General features: G+C 48.9%; 1 protein-coding gene across 1 annotated transcript in view; it reads left to right on the forward strand.

Annotated features, from left to right (window-relative positions):
• DYNC1H1 (dynein cytoplasmic 1 heavy chain 1) overlaps positions 1 to 19,950 on the forward strand; it is a 91,243-nt gene that overhangs the window by 63,348 nt on the left and 7,945 nt on the right. Inside the window, exons 44-69 of the mRNA XM_037984524.2 lie at positions 2,725 to 2,858; positions 3,322 to 3,436; positions 3,538 to 3,699; positions 3,774 to 3,988; positions 4,092 to 4,296; positions 5,676 to 5,849; positions 5,956 to 6,075; positions 6,290 to 6,410; positions 8,837 to 9,032; positions 9,677 to 9,794; positions 9,881 to 10,096; positions 10,590 to 10,802; positions 10,975 to 11,102; positions 13,435 to 13,588; positions 15,763 to 15,909; positions 16,001 to 16,151; positions 16,304 to 16,557; positions 16,675 to 16,809; positions 16,902 to 16,996; positions 17,470 to 17,644; positions 17,821 to 17,896; positions 18,754 to 18,914; positions 19,187 to 19,298; positions 19,402 to 19,462; positions 19,558 to 19,681; positions 19,783 to 19,896. Coding sequence (XP_037840452.1) covers positions 2,725 to 2,858; positions 3,322 to 3,436; positions 3,538 to 3,699; positions 3,774 to 3,988; positions 4,092 to 4,296; positions 5,676 to 5,849; positions 5,956 to 6,075; positions 6,290 to 6,410; positions 8,837 to 9,032; positions 9,677 to 9,794; positions 9,881 to 10,096; positions 10,590 to 10,802; positions 10,975 to 11,102; positions 13,435 to 13,588; positions 15,763 to 15,909; positions 16,001 to 16,151; positions 16,304 to 16,557; positions 16,675 to 16,809; positions 16,902 to 16,996; positions 17,470 to 17,644; positions 17,821 to 17,896; positions 18,754 to 18,914; positions 19,187 to 19,298; positions 19,402 to 19,462; positions 19,558 to 19,681; positions 19,783 to 19,896 — 3,876 coding nt within the window. The remainder of the gene's footprint in view (positions 1 to 2,724; positions 2,859 to 3,321; positions 3,437 to 3,537; positions 3,700 to 3,773; positions 3,989 to 4,091; positions 4,297 to 5,675; positions 5,850 to 5,955; positions 6,076 to 6,289; positions 6,411 to 8,836; positions 9,033 to 9,676; positions 9,795 to 9,880; positions 10,097 to 10,589; positions 10,803 to 10,974; positions 11,103 to 13,434; positions 13,589 to 15,762; positions 15,910 to 16,000; positions 16,152 to 16,303; positions 16,558 to 16,674; positions 16,810 to 16,901; positions 16,997 to 17,469; positions 17,645 to 17,820; positions 17,897 to 18,753; positions 18,915 to 19,186; positions 19,299 to 19,401; positions 19,463 to 19,557; positions 19,682 to 19,782; positions 19,897 to 19,950) is intronic.

The following is a 19,950-nucleotide window of genomic DNA, read 5'->3' on the forward strand; positions in this document are numbered from 1 at the left end:
GCTTCACAAATTTGTTTTCACATTCCTCACACTGAAAATAGGACAATTGTGAATAACTTGTGTGAAAATGTTTCATGTGCTAAAATACTAGATGGAGTTCACCTCTCCAGAATAGCTGTGAGTTGTCCTTTTTCTCTGAAAAGGATGAGGATGTTTACTGAGTTACAGTCTTCACTTGCATTTCATTCAGTAACCCCAGGTGATAGACATGAGTAAGCTTCCTTTAGGGAGCTCCGCCTCTAATGGAGGAAAAAGCGGGACAGAGGGAGATAACTCAGGCTGGGAAGAGATTTCTGGTAGAGTGACCCTTGCATTGGGTCTTCATGTGTTTAGGTCTTCTTCAGTGGCTTTCAGTGAAGTTCAGCTTTCTCTAGAAGGGTTCCCCACGTCAGGGAGGGCGTACGAGGCAGAGGGCCGGATAGGAGCCGGGAGTAGTAAAGTGGGTGTGTTCAGTGTTAGTAGAATTTTCTATATATTTTAAGACTCTCGGTACCCATTCTTTTTCATATATAGGAAACATCTCCCTGTGGCTTATCTTTTTTTATTCTTTTTTTTGGAGACAGTCTTGCTCAGTCACCCTGGCTGGGGTGCAGTGGCATGATCTCGGCTCACTGCAAGCTCTGCCTCCCAGGTTCACGCCATTCTCCTGCCTCAACTTCCCCAGTAGCTGGGACTACAGGCACCTGCCACTACGCCCAGCTAATGTTTTTGTATTTTTAGAAGAGACGGGATTTCACCATGTTAGCCAGGATGGTCTCGATCTCCTGACCTCATGATCTGCCCATCTCGGCCTCCCAAAGTGCTGGGATTGTAGGCGTGAGCCACTGCGCCCAGCCGTTTTTTTACTCTTTCTAAGATCTTTTGAAGAACAAACCTTTTTTTTTTTTTTTTTTTGAGACGGAGTCTCCCTCTTTCGCCCAGGCTGGAGTGCAGTAGCCGGATCTCAGCTCACTGCAAGCTCCCCCTCCCGGGTTCACGCCATTCTCCTGCCTCAGCCTCCCGAGTAGCTGGGACTACAGGTGCCCGCCACCTCGCCCGGCTAGTTTTTTGTATTTTTTTAGTAGAGACGGGGTTTCACCGTGTTAGCCAGGATGGTCTCGATCTCCTGACCTCGTGATCTGCCCGTCTCGGCCTCCCAAAGTGCTGGGATTACAGGCTTGAGCCACCGCGCCTGGCCGAACAAACGTTCTTAAAGTGTATCTTTCAGGCTGGGCACAGTGGCTCACACCTGTAATCCCAGCACTTTGGGAGGCCAAGGTGGGCAGATCACCTGAGGTCAGGAGTTCGAGACCAGCCTGCCCAACATGGTGAAACCCCGTCTTGCCAAGGCGGATGGATCACGAGGTCAGGAGTTCGAGACCAGCCTTACCAATGTGGTGAAACCCATCTCTACTAAAAATACAAAAATTAGCCTGACGTGGTGGCACGTGCCTGTAATCTCGGCTACTCAGGAGGCTGAGGCCGGAGAATCACTTGAACTCAGGAGGCAGAGGTTGCAGTGAGCCGAGATTGCACCATTGCACTCTAGCCTGGGCGACACAGGGAGACTCCGACTCAAAAAAAAAAATTTTGCCAGGCCTGTTGGCATGTGCCTATAGTCCTCCCAGCTACTTGAGAGGCAGGAGAATCACTTGAACCCAGGTGGAGGTTGCAGTGAGCCAAGATCAGGCCACTGCACTCTAGCCTGAGTGACAGAGTGAGACCGTGTCTCAAGGAAAAAAGAAAAAAAAAAAAAAGATGGATCTTTGAAACCCTTAATCACGTCTCTAAATGAGTTTGTGTATGGAGTGAGCAGTGGCTCCATTTTCAGTTCTTTCCTTGTGTATGCCCCTTATCCCAGCAAAGTTTATTAAATAATAATTTACTCCACAGTATCAGTCTGTCATCATAGTTTCCCTGTGTGCATAGGTATCTGTTGGTTGCTCTCTGTGCTAAAACCACATGGTCCTGATTATGGTAATAAGTCTGTTTAATAGGGCAGGCCCAGACCAAATGCGGTGGCTCATGCCTATAATCCCAGCACTTTGGGAGGCCAAGGCAGGCAGATCACAAAGTCAAGAGATCAAGACCATCCTGGCCAACATGGTGAAACCCCATCTCTACTAAAAATACAAAAATTACCTGGGTGTGGTGGCGCACACCTGTAGACCCAACTACTTGGGAAGCTGAGGCAGGAGAATTGCTTGAACCCTGGAGGTGGAGGTTGCAGTGAGCTGAGATCGTGCCACTGCACTCCAGCCTGGTGACAGAGCGAGGCTACTGTCAAAAAAAAAAAATTGGGCAGGCCCTCACACCTGCTTCTTTTTTAGAGGGATCTTTCCTGTTCCAAATGAAATGCAGAATTGACTTGTCAGGTTGCACCAAGACAGTAAGCACCTCCCACTAGTGAGGTTTCACTTGGGATTACGTTGAACCTGTGGATGAGTTTGATGGAACTGACATTTTTATAGTAGAGCGTTTTTCCCTCTGTGATCAGGGTATGTCTCTTCATGTATTGAGGTCATCTTCATTGCCTTTTGGTGAAGTCCAGTTTTCTCTATAAAAACTTTTCATGTTTTTAGATCCATTTCTAGTGAATTTATATTTTTTTGCTATGTTGTAAATGATACCTTTTTTTATTGCATTTTTCAACAGTTTCTTCATGGTATGTGGAAATACAGTTGACTTTGGTCTAATAACTAACATTTTTTCTGAGTAATTTGGGTATTGCCTTTTTTTCTATAGGATTACATCCCAGTAGACCAAGAAGAGTTAAGAGATTATGTCAAAGCTAGGCTGAAGGTCTTTTATGAGGAAGAGCTTGATGTCCCGCTGGTGCTGTTCAATGAAGTCCTAGACCACGTGCTGAGGATTGACAGGTGGGCTTTTGTTGTTACAGGCCCGCCTCTCGCCTAAGCTGCTCTTGAGTGAGTGTGTGTGCCGGCTCCCGCCAGGCCTGCTGCTGTCCTACCACCTCCACCTCAGCCTTCTCTGCCAAGCAGCTTCCGCCTTCTCTTCTTTCTAAGTCCAGCTTAGCCTTCCTCAGTTTATCCCAAGCAGAACTTCATTCTTCCTCCCCCCAGCACTGCATGCCTGCTGTGATTAGGGCCCTTTGACCTTCTGCTAGAATTGCATGAGTCTCATGTCAGTCTGGAGGACAGGACCGTGTCTTACCGGCCTTTGCATTCCTCCTGGACCTCGCAAATAACAGTTGCTCAGCAAACGTTTAATATACGAGTTCAAGTTAAAACATGTCCGAAATACTGTAGACACTAGATATGAGTCAAAAGGGGAATGAGGCGTTATAAGCCTTAACATTGATCAGTTCTCATAATGTTTCAGAATATTCCGTCAACCTCAAGGCCACTTGCTTCTGATTGGTGTTAGTGGAGCAGGAAAAACTACCCTGTCTCGTTTTGTCGCCTGGATGAACGGTTTGAGTGTGTACCAGATTAAGGTGCGTCTAGTCGGTGGCCTCTTAATCCCAGCAACAGATTCTTGATGTGTGTGCAGAGCTCAGTGAGTAGGAATGGCCCTAACTTGCCTCTGCTTCTGTAGGTCCATAGGAAGTACACAGGGGAAGACTTCGATGAAGATCTGCGGACAGTATTGAGACGCTCTGGCTGTAAAAATGAAAAGATAGCATTTATAATGGATGAATCTAATGTATTAGATTCTGGATTCCTGGAGCGAATGAATACCCTTCTGGCCAATGGAGAGGTAATTAGGTGACGTGTTGCGTTGCGTTACGTGTTACCGGGGGACCAGTAAGTCAGCCCTGTGCTGTTTCCCAGGTGCCTGGTCTCTTTGAAGGAGACGAGTATGCCACCTTGATGACGCAGTGCAAAGAGGGGGCACAGAAGGAAGGCCTGATGCTGGACTCGCACGAGGAGCTCTACAAGTGGTTCACCAGCCAGGTTATCCGTAACCTCCACGTCGTGTTCACCATGAACCCGTCCTCGGAAGGACTCAAGGACCGGGCAGCCACATCGCCAGCACTTTTCAACAGGTATGCGGACCTTTACTTGGCTCTGGGTCAGGAAAGTCGGTGTCCTTCCAAGGGGCAAAGGCTGCCCTTCATAGCTGTTTGGAAACGTGGGCCTCTTTCTCAGGTGTGTGTTGAATTGGTTTGGAGACTGGTCCACCGAAGCACTGTATCAGGTTGGCAAAGAATTCACAAGTAAGATGGACCTGGAGAAGCCAAATTACATCGTTCCTGATTACATGCCAGTTGTGTATGATAAACTGCCGCAGCCACCATCCCATCGGGAAGCCATTGTGAACAGCTGTGTGTTTGTTCATCAGACTCTTCACCAGGTGGGTTCAATTTTCAGATCAACACATAAAACACAAAACTAACCATCATGCTAACATAAAACTAAATTGCTATAAAAATAGACCTTAAGGCCAGGTGCAGTGAGTCACACCTGTAATCCCAGCACTTTGGGACGCCAGGGCAGGAGGATCACTTGAACCCAGGAGTTCAAGACCAGCCTGGGCAACATGGCGAGACCTCATCTCTACAAAAAATAAAAATAAAACTAGCCGGGCCTGGTGGTGGGCACCTGTAGTCCCAGCTACTCAGGAGGCTGAGGTGGGAGGAGGTTACATTGAGCTGAGATCACACCACTGCAATCCAGCCTGGGCAACAGAGCGAGATGTAGACTCAAAAAACCATAAATAGACCTTAGGAGGGCACTTCATATTTGACATTGTACTGTTATTTGTAAAGGAAATAGTTGTTTCTTACCTCTTACCTCCTTAACAACGTCTCATTCTTGTCACTGGGCTGCAAATTCTGGAGCCATCTAACACTTTAGTGCCCCCACTGACTCTGCCTCTAATAAAGTGATCTCCTTGGCCTGTTTCTCCCAGTGCGGCTGTATGTTCAGGCCCTTACTCTCTCCTGTAGACCAGGAATCAGCACACTTTCTCTTTAAAGAGCCAGATCGTAAATGTTTTAGCCTTTGCAGGTGGAGTAGTCACAGCTACTCAGTGCTGCCATTGTAGGGCAAGAGCCTCCAAAGACCATATATAAGTGAATGGGTGTGGCTGTGGCCAGTAAAACCTCATTACCGAAAAATGCAGGACTTGGCCTGCTAGCCGTATTTTGCTAATCCTTGCTATAGATTTTCTGTAATAGAAGCTTTCAGTCTACTCCTCTCTCCCGGAAGAGCTTTGTGACATCCATTCTGAGCTTGTAGGTGTCCTGCTGCCCAGTCCCTGCAGGCCGTCTCCATTGCCCTTGGAATGTCTTCCAGCCCCAGCTTCCCCTGGTAGTCTGATCGTCTTGCTGTGCTCCAGAAATCAAGGGACCAGAGCAGCTTCTCACGTCAGGCCTGCCCTGCCCCTTTCTTGCTTGTGTCATTTCTTATTAATAAAAGGTGGAAGCAGGCTAGCTAACCTTTCTGTAGTAACTGACATTTGTGATGTCTTTCACATAAAGTACACCTCTAAAGTTGGCATAATCACCATCCTCAGTTTAGAGAAGTTAAGGGGCTTAGAGAAGTTTGGAAGTGTAGGGGGCATCTCGAAAGTTCTAAGTGGCTAAGCTGAGGCCCGACTCAAGTGTTCTGGCCCCTGAGGGCTGGGCTCCTTCTGTCATGTCACACCCATCTGCCAAGGCCAAACTTGTTTTCTGAGGTTAAGTCATAGAGTTTCCCGAAGAGTGAGAAGATGTAACTGTTTTCTGAAAGGCGAATGCTCGACTAGCAAAGCGAGGCGGCAGAACTATGGCCATCACCCCTCGCCACTACCTGGACTTCATCAATCACTACGCCAACCTGTTCCACGAGAAGCGGAGCGAGCTGGAGGAGCAGCAGATGCACTTGAACGTGGGGCTCAGGAAGATCAAGGAGACAGTTGACCAGGTGCGCCACAGGCACAAATTCCTCACGGGAGTGAGCTGCAGTGAGGACCCCTTTCCGTGTGATTTCTGCACGTTTCTCATCTCAGAGTGTGGGCTTTGCTCTTTAGGTAGAAGAACTGCGTCGCGACTTGAGGATAAAGAGCCAGGAGCTGGAGGTGAAGAATGCAGCAGCCAATGACAAGCTGAAAAAGATGGTGAAAGACCAGCAGGAGGCTGAAAAGAAGAAGGTATGGTGTCAGGGAATTCTGCCTGTACGGACTGGGCATTTTCAGTCTCCAATGAGAGAGTAGGAACTGTAGTTCAAAATGGGTCTTAGAGTTAGAGAGTGTGAGAGTGTGTGAGTGTGTGTGTGTGTGTGTGTTGGCAGAGTGAAGAATGTTGTTTAGAATTTACTCAGCAAATTAATGCTTAACCCATACCTAAGCCATCCTTCCTTTCTAGGTTATGAGCCAAGAAATCCAGGAACAGCTGCATAAGCAGCAGGAGGTAATTGCGGACAAACAGATGAGTGTCAAAGAAGATCTTGATAAGGTGGAACCTGCTGTCATTGAGGCCCAGAATGGTATGTAAAGACTGTCAGAGCTTTGACGTCTAGGAAGGGTGCTCTTCCTCAACATTACTGTGGAGTTCAGGTCACTGAACATCGCACACATGCTTCCCTCAAAGGTTCTGGTTGTGTATGTTTCCAAAAACATCATTAGTAACCATCTGAAGCTTTTTCTGAGTGCTTGAGACTGTCTTCATCTCTTAAAGCAAAGTTCCTATAAAGCTAGACTGTATGTACCATAGTGAAACCCCTCTCATAAAAGAAACTTCACAATATAAGCTTTATGTCAATAATACATTTTTAGAGATCTGCTGATAATTACATAAATATGTTATTTATCCCTGAGTTGAATTTCACCAAGAAATACAAAATATTCAGTGTGACTGTCTTGTAATTATTTCTGAGTGCTCTGGCTATGACCCAGTTGCTAATTTAAGTATTGATAGCAGTCACTTACTTCTCTTTTTCCATTCCTCACATGCCTATAAGATGCTATAGAAATAGGGCAGGCCTGGCGTGGTGGCTCACACCTGTAATCCCAGCACTTTGGGAGGCCGAGGCGGGCGGATCACGAGGTCAGGAGATCGAGACCATCCTGGCTAACACAGTTAAACCCCATCTCTACTAAAAATACAAAAAATTAGCCAGGCATGGTGGTGGGCGCCTGTAGTCCCAGCTACTCAGGAGGCTGAGGCAGGAGAATGGCGTGAACCGGGGAGGCAGAGCTTGCAGTGAGCCGAGACACTGCACTCCAGCCTGGGCAACAGAGTGAGACTCTGTCTCAAAAAAAAAAAAAAAGAAAAAGGGCAATAACCTGCCACCCTATTTTAGTTTGCAGTTTATGCAGTGATTAAGACTGCTGTCAGCCAGGCAAGGTGGCTCGCATTAATCCCAGCACTTTGGGAGGCCGAGGCAGGAGGATTGTTTGAGGCAGGAGGACCGTTTGAACTTAGGAGTTTGTGACCAGCCTGGGCAACACAGCAAGACCCCCATCTCTATTTTAAAATAAATGAATAAATGAAAACAAAAGAAAAAAAAAAGAGTGCTCTCTTCTTGCCCACTAGTATTTAACCAGTTTCAAATAACCCAATTATCTGTAGTTTTTACCTTATACAACAAGATGAATTCAAAGGCACCACCCAAGCTATAGATTTTCATTCAGAGTTGGATTTGGATGATAATTTAATGTAGTTCTCACCTTCTAAATAGTTACTTAAAATTGATCTACAAAAATTTCAGCCTGGAAAACTTTTTCAGTGTATAGCAGTCGTGGGCCATTGTTTTTGTTTTGCTTTGTTCGAGACAGGGTCTCACTCTGTCCCCCAGGCTGGAGTGTAGTGGTGCAACCGTGGCTCACTGTAGCCTCAGCCTTCCCTATGTCAGACAGTCCTCCCACCTGAGCCTCCTGAGTAGCTGGGACTATAGGGGCGCACCACCACATCCAGCTAATTTTTGTATTTTTTGTGCAGTCAGGGTTTTGCCATATCGCCCAGGCTGGTTTCAAACTCCTGGGCTCAAGCGACCCACCTGCCTCAGCCTCTAGAAGTACTAAGATTACATGTGTGAGCCACTGTGCCTGGCAGCCATTGTTTTATAACTGTTAACTCCACATCTTTACTCATCCCTCTAAATTGTAGCAAATTTAAAATGTCTGTTGAAATTGTATGAAATAGATGCACAATTACACTTAAAAATATTCTTGTCAGGGCTCAGTCGCTCACGCCTGTAATCCCAACACTTTGGGAGGCCGAGGCGGGCAGATCACCTGAGGTTGGGAGTTCAAGACCAGCCTGACCAACTTGGAGAAACCCCACCTCTACTAAAAATACAAAATTAGCTGGGCGTGGTGGTGCATACCTGTAATCCCAGCTACTTGGGAGGCTGAGGCAGAAGAATTGCTTGAACCCAGGAGGCAGAGGTTGCATTGAGCTGAGATCGCGCCATTGTCCTCCAGCCTGGGCAACAAGAGCGAAAACTCTGTCTCCAAAAAAAAAAAAAAAAAAATACAAAAAATTAACCAGGCGTGGTGGCAGGGGCCTGTAATCCCATCTTCTTAGGAGGCTAAGGCAGGAGAATCGCTGGAACCTGCAAGGCAGAGGTTACAGTGAGCTGAGATTGTGCCACTGCACTCCAGCCTAGGCAACAGAGCTAGACTCTGTCTCAAATAAATTATTGTCTCAAGTAAATATTAAAGGTAATATCCTGCTTTTTAAGGAATGCTTGCGTTTTGTAAGATCTTCGTAATCATTTAAGAGATCAGCTACTTACCCTATTCCAGAGGGTTTAATACAGAAAAGTCTCTCATTTCTTAGCTCTTCTGAGCAGCTAGCTGTCCTTTCTCTCATTGGAGTTGGAGCTCCTGACTGGTTGGTTCATTCTCACCATGCTTTGCTCTGTCTTCTCCCACCCATCGACCCTCCTCCACTCCTGCTGCCACTCAGCTGTGAAGTCGATCAAGAAGCAGCACCTGGTGGAGGTGAGGTCCATGGCCAACCCTCCTGCTGCGGTGAAGCTGGCGCTGGAGTCCATCTGCCTGCTGCTGGGGGAGAGCACCACGGACTGGAAGCAGATCCGCTCCATCATCATGCGGGAGAACTTCATCCCCACCATCGTCAACTTCTCTGCAGAGGAGATCAGGTGAGGAAGTGGAAGTGCCAAGGTATTGCCAGAAGTTGAAATCAGCTGTTCAGGCCAGGCACAGTGGCTCACGCCTCCAGTCCCAGAACTTTCGGCTGTTCAGGCCAGGCACAGTGGCTCACGCCTCCAGTCCCAGAACTTTCGGCTGTTCAGGCCAGGCACAGTGGCTTACGGCTCTAAAACCAGAACTTTTGGAGGCCAAGGCAGGTGAAGTGCTTGAGCCTATAAGTTAGAGACCAACCTGGGCTACATGGTGACACCCTGTCTCTACAAAAAATACAAAAATGAGCTGGGTGGGGTGGCATGCACCTGTAGTCCCAGCTACTTGGGAGGCTGAGGTGGGAGGATTGCCTGAACCCAGGGGATCGAGGCTTCAGTGAACCGAGATCACGCCACCACACTCCAGCCTGGGTGACAGAGCAAGACCCTATCTCACTTTTTAAAAAGAAAGAAATTGTTCAAGTGTTGAGAGCACATTTCCAGCTTTTGCCTGAGAACCAAGGGTCAGTCTCGCTCATCCCCAGTGGTCAGTCACTGGGGCAATGAGATGAGAGCTGGCTCTGGTCTCTTCCATTTTAATTCTGTGAAAACTCTTCCTTGCTTTTGTCCTGCATGTGCTTAGAAATATCATTCCTCTCTTACAGTGACGCCATAAGGGAGAAGATGAAGAAAAATTACATGTCCAATCCAAGTTACAATTATGAAATTGTTAATCGGGCTTCCCTGGCTTGCGGCCCTATGGTGAAATGGGCAATCGCTCAGGTGATTAACACAGCCAAGAGCTCCCGCGTGAAAGATAACCTCTTTTTCTGTCACTTAAATAACAGTTATCAATTGGTTCTTCCTAGCTTAACTATGCAGACATGTTAAAGAGAGTGGAGCCCCTACGCAATGAGCTGCAGAAGCTGGAAGATGACGCCAAGGACAACCAGCAGAAGGCCAACGAGGTGGAGCAGATGATCCGAGACCTGGAAGCCAGCATCGCCCGCTACAAGGAGGAATACGCCGTCCTGATCTCAGAGGCCCAGGCTATCAAGGCAGATCTGGCTGCTGTCGAGGCAAAAGTAAGATTATCATCATTCATCCTCAGTCTTTCCTGCCGTGGAAGCAGAGATTAACACACTTTAACACGCACTGCATGTACCACGCTGGCCTCAGTGAATTAGCTCTGTAACATCTGTAAGGGCCCAGAGGACTTTTTTTCCTAGAAAATAATACACACTTGAGTATTCACAAAGTGTTGTTAATTCGGATAGATTGATACAAACTGGATGCTTTACAGCCCTTGAATCCCCCACCGGCAGCTCCAGACCTGTTTGCTCTGCTGCCTGAAGGCCTCACTCCACACCCAGCCTCTGCCCCGCTGAGATTCTGAGTCGCGTGTGGTCATTAGTTATGTATGATCTGGGTCTCATCTCCTTTGGGATTGTGAACAACTTGGGCCCCTTTCTAACCCACCCAAAACCCTGCACGTGATGTGGATGAACCAATTTACAGGATTCGGTATAAATCCTGAAAGGCCTGATCCCTGAGCATCTTGTTCGGTTCTCCTTTTAGGTAAACCGAAGCACTGCTCTTCTGAAGAGCTTGTCTGCTGAACGTGAACGATGGGAAAAAACAAGTGAAACTTTCAAAAACCAGATGTCCACCATTGCTGGGGACTGTCTCTTGTCGGCTGCGTTCATTGCCTACGCGGGTTACTTTGACCAGCAGATGCGTCAGAACTTGTTCACTACCTGGTCCCATCACCTCCAGCAGGCCAACATCCAGGTGAGAATCGCGGGGAATTCAGAAAGGATGTGCAAGCAGTGTGAGGCAAGCTGGTGTTTAGTGCACAGTTAGAACATCCCGTCTGTGGCTTCGAAGCTGGTGTTCAGTGCACAGTTAGAACGCCCCATCTGTGGCTTCGAAGAGGAGGAAAGGTAACAGCCTTGCCTTTCAGTTCCGTACAGATATTGCCAGGACGGAATACCTTTCCAATGCGGATGAGCGTCTTCGCTGGCAGGCCAGCTCCTTGCCTGCTGATGACCTGTGCACAGAAAACGCCATCATGCTGAAACGGTTCAACAGGTACGAGCTCGGGTGCCAAGGAGAGGCTCGGGAAGAACGTGGGTGGTGATCTTGAATGTTGTTCAAAATACACCCTTGTTTGAAGAGAGGACTAGAAAATGGGACGTGGGCATACAGTGCTGGCAGCTTGGTGCTCCTCTGACGGTGGGGCGTGTGCTGTTCTCTTTATTGTCAAGTGTCTGAGTTATTCTGCAGTAAATGCTTCTTGTAACCTTCTAAAATTGATTGGCAGGGGCCAGGCGCAGTGGATCACGTGAGGTCAGGAGTTTGAGACCAGCCTAGCCAACATAGTGAAATCCTGTCTCTACTAAAAATACAAAAAAATTAGCCAGGCGTGGTGGCGTGCGCCTGTGATCCCAGCTACTCAGGAGGCTGAGGCAGGAAAAACTCTTGAACCCAGGAGGCAGAGGTTGTAGTGAGCCAAGATCACGCCATTGCACCCCAGCCTGGGCAACAGAGTGAGACTCCATCTCAAAAAAACATAAAAATAGGCTGGGCACGGTGGCTCACACAGTGATCCCGGCACTTTGGGAGGCCGAAGCGGGTAGATCACGAAGTCAGGAGTTTGAGACCAGCTTGGCCAACATATCTACTGAAAATACAAAAAATTAGTGGGGTGTGGTGGCAAGCGCTTGTAGTCCCAGCTACTCAGGAGGCTGAGGCAGGAGAATCACTTGAACCCAGGAGGCAGAGATTGCAGCAAGCCGAGAGCACGCCACTGCACTCCAGCCCGGGTGACAGTGCAAGACTCCATCTCAAAAATAAATAAATAAAAATAAAATTGGGCCAGGCGCGGTGGCTCAAGCCTGTAATCCCAGCACTTTGGGAGGCCGAGACGGGAGGATCACGAGGTCAGGAGATCGAGACCATCCTGGCTAACACGGTGAAACCCCGTCTCTACTAAAAAATACAAAAAACTAGCCGGGCGAGGTGGCGGGCATCTGTAGTCCCAGCTACTCGGGAGGCTAAGGCAGGAGAATGGCGTGAACCCGAGAGGCGGAGCTTGCTGTGAGCCGAGATCCGGCCACTGCACTCCAGCCTGGGTGACAGAGTGAGACTCCGTCTCAAAAAATAAAAAATAAAAAAATAAAAAAATAAAATTGATTGGCAGGGTTGTGTTTAGGGGTGGACATTCAAACAGTCCTCTGTTACAAGAACTGAAAATAGCTAGTTAAAGGGGAAGTGCTGCCTGTTTTTCTGTTTAGGAAGGACAGAATAAGAACTGGGACGTAACTGCAGTGAAGATGGGCTAGGTGCTGAGAGGGCGCCATGTCTCACCAGGTGGCGCCAACAAGAATATGAATCGATCAATACACCCTGTGTACAGGGCTAGATTTGCCTAAATGACCCTTTCACCTAGGAGTTCCACTTCTAGGTGTTCATTCAACAGTAGCTTGGCGTGTGTACAAAATGGCAAATCGAAGAGCAAGTGTGTCCCAGCTGAAGACTGGAGATAACTCAGATGGCCCTCCTGAGGGCCCACCACGCTGCGGTGCTGGGTAGTCTTTGCCGACACAGGACATTCGAATACAGGCTGGACAGGTGCAGAGCAGGCGGTAGAGGCCTCCCCCGAGGCCACAACACCCACACTGACGCATGTGTCTGTAAATGCTTAGACCTTCTCTGTAAAGACAGACGAGAAACTGGTAAAAGCCATCACCTGGCGAAGGGACTTTGAGGACCAAAGAACAGGGTCCAAAAGGCAGGGCAGCGTGGTTCTTCTCAGCATATGCCCTTTGATAGTTTGAGTTTTGTAGAAGCTTGTGTGTATTACCAGCTGGGTTTTTTCCACGTTTTAACTGGCTAGACTATAGGTACTTCACATTAGCTTCTTTGTGCCCGTCTTCCCGCATTTGTAGAGTGGTTTGATAACAGTGTCAGCCTCGTAGGGCTGTTAGGAGGATTACCTGAGATAGTGTCTGTAATTTGACACAGTCCCTGGCAATTTAAATTCTGCGTAAAGTTAATCCCTTGGTGCTGCTCAGTGTCGGTGTTGATACCGGCTGTCTAGAAGGATCGTAAATACGAAAAAGCTATTCTAACAGTGCCAGATGCTGAGGGAGGACGAATGTCCCAGAAGAAAAAGGATTTTTAACTATGGCCCTCCTGGTATATGACGCAAGCTACCTCCTCATGCCAATAGTTCTTCAAAAGGATGATGTGATGTTAGCATTAAGCATGTAAGCTTTATTGGTAAACCCGAAAATGTCTCTGGAAAGCACCCTCGGGTGGTGGTAACAGCCTGTCCCTCTCATCAGGGACTTGGCTGACCATGATCCTGTGCTTTTCCCATTCAGTGTTTCAACTTTCTCTTCTGTGGCCTCATCCTCAGGTATCCGCTGATCATTGACCCCTCTGGACAGGCCACAGAATTCATTATGAATGAATATAAGGATCGTAAGATCACACGGACCAGCTTCCTGGATGACGCCTTCAGGAAGAACTTAGAGAGTGCACTGCGATTTGGGAACCCCCTTCTGGTCCAGGTTGGTGTTGACCTTTGAATTCTTGAAACACCGCGTTCAAGAGTGAATTCCTTTTTGGGGGCTGCATTTAGTTTTCAACTTTGTAAGACTTCACGTTGTATCAGAAGGATAAAGCTTTGAGATGGTTCTACAATAGATAAATTCAGCAGAATCATTATTTGCATTTAAAATTCTATACAGTGGTGGGGCGAGGTGGCTCATGCCTGTAATCCCAGCACTTTGGGAGGCCAAGGCGGATAGATCGTCTGAGGTCAGGAGTTCAGGAAAAGCCTGGCCAAACCCCATTCTACAGAAAATACAAAAATTAGCTGGTTGAGGTGGCGAGCACCTGTAGTCCCAGCTACTTGGGAGGCTGAGGCAAGAGAATCACTTGAATCCAGGAGGCACAGGTTGCAGTGAGCCGAGATCATGCCACTGCACTCCAGCCTGGGAGACAGAAAGAGACTCTATCTCAAAAAAAAAAAAAAAAAATTATATTCAGTACAGCCATGAAAAGCAAGAAACAGCCGGGTGTGGTGTCTCATGTCTGTAATCCCAGCATTTTGGGAGGCCAAGGCAAACAGATCACAAGGTCAGGAGATCAAGACCACCCTGGCCAACATGGTGAAAGCCCATCTCTATTTAAAATACAAAAATTAGCCGGGTGTGGTGATGCACACCTGTATCCCAGCTACTTGGGAGGCTGAGGCAGGAAAATTGCTTGAACCTGGGAGGCGGAGGCTGCAGTGAAACGAGTTCACACCACTGCACTCCAGCCTGGGTGACAGAGTGAGATTCCGTCTCAAAAAAAGAAAAAAAAAAAAGAACAAGAAAAATTTTCAATAAACAAGAACAAGGAACATGTTCCTTTGCAGGAACATGGATAGAGCGGGAGGCCATTATCCTCAGCAAACTAATGCAAGAGCGGAAAACCAAGTACCAAATGTTCTCACTTATAAGTGGGAGCTAAATGATGAGAACACATGGACACATAGAGGGGAATAACACACACTGGGACCTTTCAGAGCGTGGAGGGTGGGAGGAGGGAGAGGATCAGGAAAAACAACTATTGGGTACTAGACTTATAACCAGGGTGATGAAATAATTTGTATAATAAACCCCCATGACAAGTTTACCTGTGTAACAAACCTGCACTTGTATTCCTGAACTTAAAAGTTAAAAATTTGTTTTTAAATAAAGCATGTAAGGTCACTAGGAAGCATCAGATTTGCAACAAGATGAATTCATTATGCAAATTGAAAAAAATTTAAGAAATGAAATACAATGCTGTTCAGAGGGTCTGTATCAGCACTGTCCCCCAGAACTTTCTGCAGGGGCAGGAATGCTTTACGGTCCACACTGTCCAGTGTGGTAGCCGATAGCCTCAGGTGGCTTATACTGAGCACCTCCCACGGCTAGTGTGACTAGGAACTGAGTGTTTAATTTTTTTTTGTTTGTTTTGTTTTTGAGATGGAGTATTGCTCTGTCCCCCAGTCTGAACCTCCTAGGATCAAGCAATTCTCCTGCCTCAGCCTCCCAAGTAGCTGGGACTACAGGCATGTGCCAACACCCCCAGCTAATTTTTTAGTATTTTTAGTAGAGATGGAGTTTCACCATGTTGGCCAGGCTGGCCTTGAACTCCTGACCTCAAGTGATCTGCCTGTCTCAGCCTCCCAAAATACTGGAATTACAGGCGTGAGCCACCACGCCTGGCTGAGTTTTTAATTTTAGTTTATTTTTTGAGACGGAGTCTCGCTCAGTCGCCCAGGCTGGAGTGCAGTGGCACGATCTCAGCTCACTGCAAGCTCCGCCTCCCGGGTTCATGCCGTTCTCCTGCCTCAGCCTCCCAAGTAGCTGGGACTACAGGCGCCTGCTGCCACTCCCGGCTAATTTTTTGCATTTTTAGTAGAGATGGGGTTTCACCATGTTAGCCAGGATGGTCTTGATCTCCTGACCTCATGATCCGTCTGCCTCAGCCTCCCAAAGTGCTGGGATTACAGGCGTGAGCCACCGTGCCTGGCCAATTTTAGTTAATTTAAATGTAAGTAGCCACACATAGCTAGTGGCCACTGTACACAAGTGGTGGGTGGCTTTTGGGAAGGTATGCTTATCTAGAGTAGGACAGCAACATAGCGTTTGGGTGAAGATAAAGTTACAAAGCCCTGGCCATCAAGTTCCACCCGTGTGCTGTGCAGGATGTGGAAAGCTATGATCCAGTTTTGAACCCAGTGCTGAACCGTGAAGTGCGGCGAACGGGAGGGAGAGTGCTGATCACCCTCGGGGACCAGGACATAGACCTGTCGCCATCGTTTGTCATCTTCCTGTCCACCCGGGATCCAACTGTAAGGAATGGGACTCTTCCCTAGGGAAATCTGGCAGGATTTGGTTTTGAAGCTGAATTAAAACAGACTGTTCTGTTACCTATTTTGGCAGGTCGAGTTCCCACCAGATCTCTGTTCCCGGGTTACTTTTGTAAACTTCACAGTCACCCGTAGCAGTTTACAAAGCCAGTGTCTAAATGAAGTACTTAAAGCAGAAAGACCTGATGTGGACGAGAAACGATCTGATCTTCTTAAACTTCAAGGTAGGATCTGGACCTGTGGCTGTTAGATGGTTGGTGCAGGTGAAGGGGCTGAACTTTTAAGTGACTAGGACGTTCCACGTTTGTGGCGAACACTTCTGAGAGCGTACCTTTTGAAGTATTATTGCAAACTCTGGATGTTTTATTCATTTAAGGGGAATTTCAGCTCCGTTTGCGTCAGCTGGAAAAATCTCTACTACAAGCTCTGAACGAGGTGAAAGGGCGCATTTTGGACGACGACACCATCATAACCACTCTGGAGAACCTGAAGAGAGAGGCTGCAGAGGTCACCAGGAAAGTTGAGGAGACGGACATTGTCATGCAGGAGGTGGAGACCGTGTCCCAGCAGTACCTCCCGCTCTCCACCGCCTGCAGCAGCATCTACTTCACCATGGAGTCCCTCAAGCAGGTGGGTGCCTTGGCCGCGCAGAGGCTGGCCGGCCCCTGCACAGTAGCTCCTCGGCCACACAGAAGTTCGGCAGGTGCCAGGGGAGCTGCCTCATGGCTGCCCACTGCTTCCTTTCAGATACACTTCTTGTACCAGTACTCCCTCCAGTTTTTCCTGGACATTTATCACAACGTCTTATATGAGAACCCGAACCTGAAGGGCGTCACCGACCACACACAGCGCCTGTCCATTATAACGAAGGACCTCTTCCAGGTAGAGAGTGAGGGCCTCAGCCGCTCCCCGGCGGGGGGAAGCAGGGTGCTGCTTCTCTTATGGAACAACATCGTCTCCTGCTCTTGTCCCAGGTGGCATTTAACCGAGTGGCTCGAGGCATGCTGCATCAGGACCACATCACCTTTGCCATGCTGCTGGCGAGAATCAAACTGAAGGGCACCGTGGGGTAAGAGCACTCATGCCCGCAGGAGGATGCCATCTTGCTGGTGGCCCACAAGGGTTTCATGATCAGATACGTGCTTTTGTTTTTTCTTTTATTTTTTGAGACAGAGTCTTCCTGTGTTTCCCAGGCTGGAGTGCAGTCGTGCAGTCTCAGCTCACTGCAACCTCCAACTCCCAGGTTCAAGCAATTCTCCTACCTCAATCTCCTGAGTAGCTGGGACTACAGGCTCCTGCCAACACCCCAGGCTAACTTTTTTTGTATTTTTAGTAGGGACAGATTTTCATCACGTTGGCAGCCCAACCTGGTCTCAAACTCCTGACCTCAAGTGATCCGCCTGCCTTGGCCTCCCAGAGTGCTGAGATTATAGACATGAGCCACTGTGCCCAGCCCGTTTTTTCTTTTCTTTAAATCACAACTGTTAGTGACAGTGGGAGCGAACATGAGGGACCCTAGCTAACCTGCCGCGCCCTTCGCAGGGAGCCCGCCTACGACGCAGAGTTCCAGCACTTCTTGAGAGGAAATGAGATTGTCCTGAGTGCTGGCTCCACCCCGAGGATCCAGGGCCTGACTGTGGAGCAGGCGGAGGCGGTGGTGAGGCTGAGCTGCCTTCCCGCGTTTAAGGACTTGATTGCAAAGGTTCAGGCAGACGAGGTGATTGTTCTTTTGACTGTTCCCAGTGAAAAATGTCGGCCTTTTCCCAGGAAATGTCAGGAATCGCATGTTGTATAAAACCCAGAATGTCGTGTCTGCGCTCTCGCGTCAGACTCTTACGTCAGTCCCCTGAGGCCGGCCCTGCCCCATGGGTGCTTCCACTGTTGTCTCCACAGCAATTTGGCATCTGGCTGGACAGCAGCTCCCCGGAGCAGACCGTGCCCTACCTCTGGAGTGAAGAAACACCTGCAAGTAAGCCCCGCTGTGGTTTTCTTTCTGAACCTGAATGTAAAGTTGGGTTTTGCTGCTTAAACGGATGCTTTAAAAACATGCAAAGTTACTAGCCTGGGCAGCATAGGGAGGCCCCATCTCTACAAAAATCAGCCTTGGCTACACCTGTAGTCCCATCTACTCGGGAGGCTAACGCAGGAAGGTCACTCGAGCCTGGGAGGTCGAGCTTGCATGAGCTGCGACTGCGCCACTGCGCTCCAGCCTGGGCAGCAGACAGAGACCTGTCTCTGAGTGAGTGGTCACTGATGCCCAAGATAAGTGTTTCAATGTTAAACTTTTTAAGGAAACCACTTAGGGAGATCGCTTCTAGATAGGTGTTGGCTTAGAGGTAGATCAGAAATTTCCAATTCCTATTCATCTCATGCTTGAAGACCATAAGAGAACTAGGTGGGAAGCTCCTGCCTGATGGTAAGGAGTTAACTGGCTGTATTCGTGCTGCAGACAGGAATGGAATGCCATCAGCCGGTTTTGAGTGTGTTAGCCAGACCTTGGGCTAGCCAGGCTGAGAGGAAGTGTCAGACTGTGGAGGGCAGAGCGTGGACCCCCTTCCTGAGTACCTTCAGGTGTTTTCAGGAAGTGAGCAGGTATTAGTGTAGTAATTTAAAAATCAGCAAACGGCACCTTGTCCTATGGATACATCCAGGTGGTAAGGTGTGTCCACAGGGCTCACGGAAGGCACAGGAGATGTGGCCGAATTTCCTGATTTGAGCTGATCCTGAAATACTGCGTGGGTGCTTTGGGAAGAACGCTGCAGGCAGGGGAGGGTGTCTCCAAGTCCTTGCTTCCACCCAGCACCCACCCCTCTGTACCTGTTTCAGCACCCATTGGCCAGGCCATCCACCGCCTGCTCCTGATCCAGGCTTTCCGGCCCGACCGCCTGTTGGCCATGGCCCACATGTTTGTTTCAACAAACCTTGGGGAGTCTTTCATGTCCATCATGGAGCAGCCGCTCGACCTGACCCACATTGTGGGCACAGAGGTAATGTCCTGATACAGCCCAGGCGTCTCAAGAGACTCCACGCCCACCTCCCCAACCACAGCTGTCAGCAGCCCTGGCATCTCCTGTCACTCCAGGCTACAGTCTGCTCCAAAGACCAGGACCTCGCTGCAGATTCTCAACCGGCTGTGTGGTGCCCACACCTCTGGATCCCGAAAGAACATCTCAGGCCCCTCACTCGGGGCGCTCCTTTCCCTTGACAGGTACACACTATTTGCTGGCACCGCTGTAACTTCTGCCTTCTCTGTTTGCAGGTGAAGCCCAACACTCCTGTCTTAATGTGCTCTGTGCCTGGTTACGACGCCAGTGGGCATGTCGAGGACCTTGCAGCCGAGCAGAACACGCAGATCACTTCAATTGCAATCGGTAAGGGCGCTTGATGGGCTGCATGGGCTGGAGCCCTGCAGGATTCGTGGTGGGCATTGATGTCCGCGGCTGCCGCTGCTGACACTAAGTTTCCTTGCGCCAGGCTCTGCAGAAGGCTTTAACCAAGCAGATAAGGCAATAAACACCGCTGTGAAGTCGGGCAGGTAGGCCTGTTCTCTTTGGCTGAAGAAAGCCTTAGTCCCCAGGCATTCAGGCAGGCAGCCTGGCGTGTTGTGTGACTCTCACGTTGTGTGTGCAGGTGGGTGATGCTGAAGAATGTGCATCTGGCCCCAGGGTGGCTGATGCAGCTGGAGAAGAAGTTGCATTCCCTGCAGCCGCATGCCTGCTTCCGACTCTTCCTCACCATGGAGATCAACCCCAAGGTGGGTGGTTGAAGGGGTGGAGACGTTGCAGGCTGGTGTGGCAGTCCTGTCGGCGCCCGTGTCCACACCCGAGCCATAACGGGGGCCGCGCTCTCCCTTAGGTGCCGGTGAATCTGCTCCGTGCGGGTCGCATCTTTGTGTTTGAGCCACCACCAGGGGTGAAGGCCAACATGCTGAGGACGTTCAGCAGCATTCCCGTCTCACGGATATGCAAGGTAAGTACCTTGTCCTCCTGGTGTGCTTTCTCCATAGAAGCCGAAGCCCAGTGC

The sequence above is a fragment of the Chlorocebus sabaeus genome, chromosome 24, assembly GCF_047675955.1.
Source record: "Chlorocebus sabaeus isolate Y175 chromosome 24, mChlSab1.0.hap1, whole genome shotgun sequence".
Taxonomy (NCBI): Eukaryota; Metazoa; Chordata; class Mammalia; order Primates; family Cercopithecidae; genus Chlorocebus; species Chlorocebus sabaeus.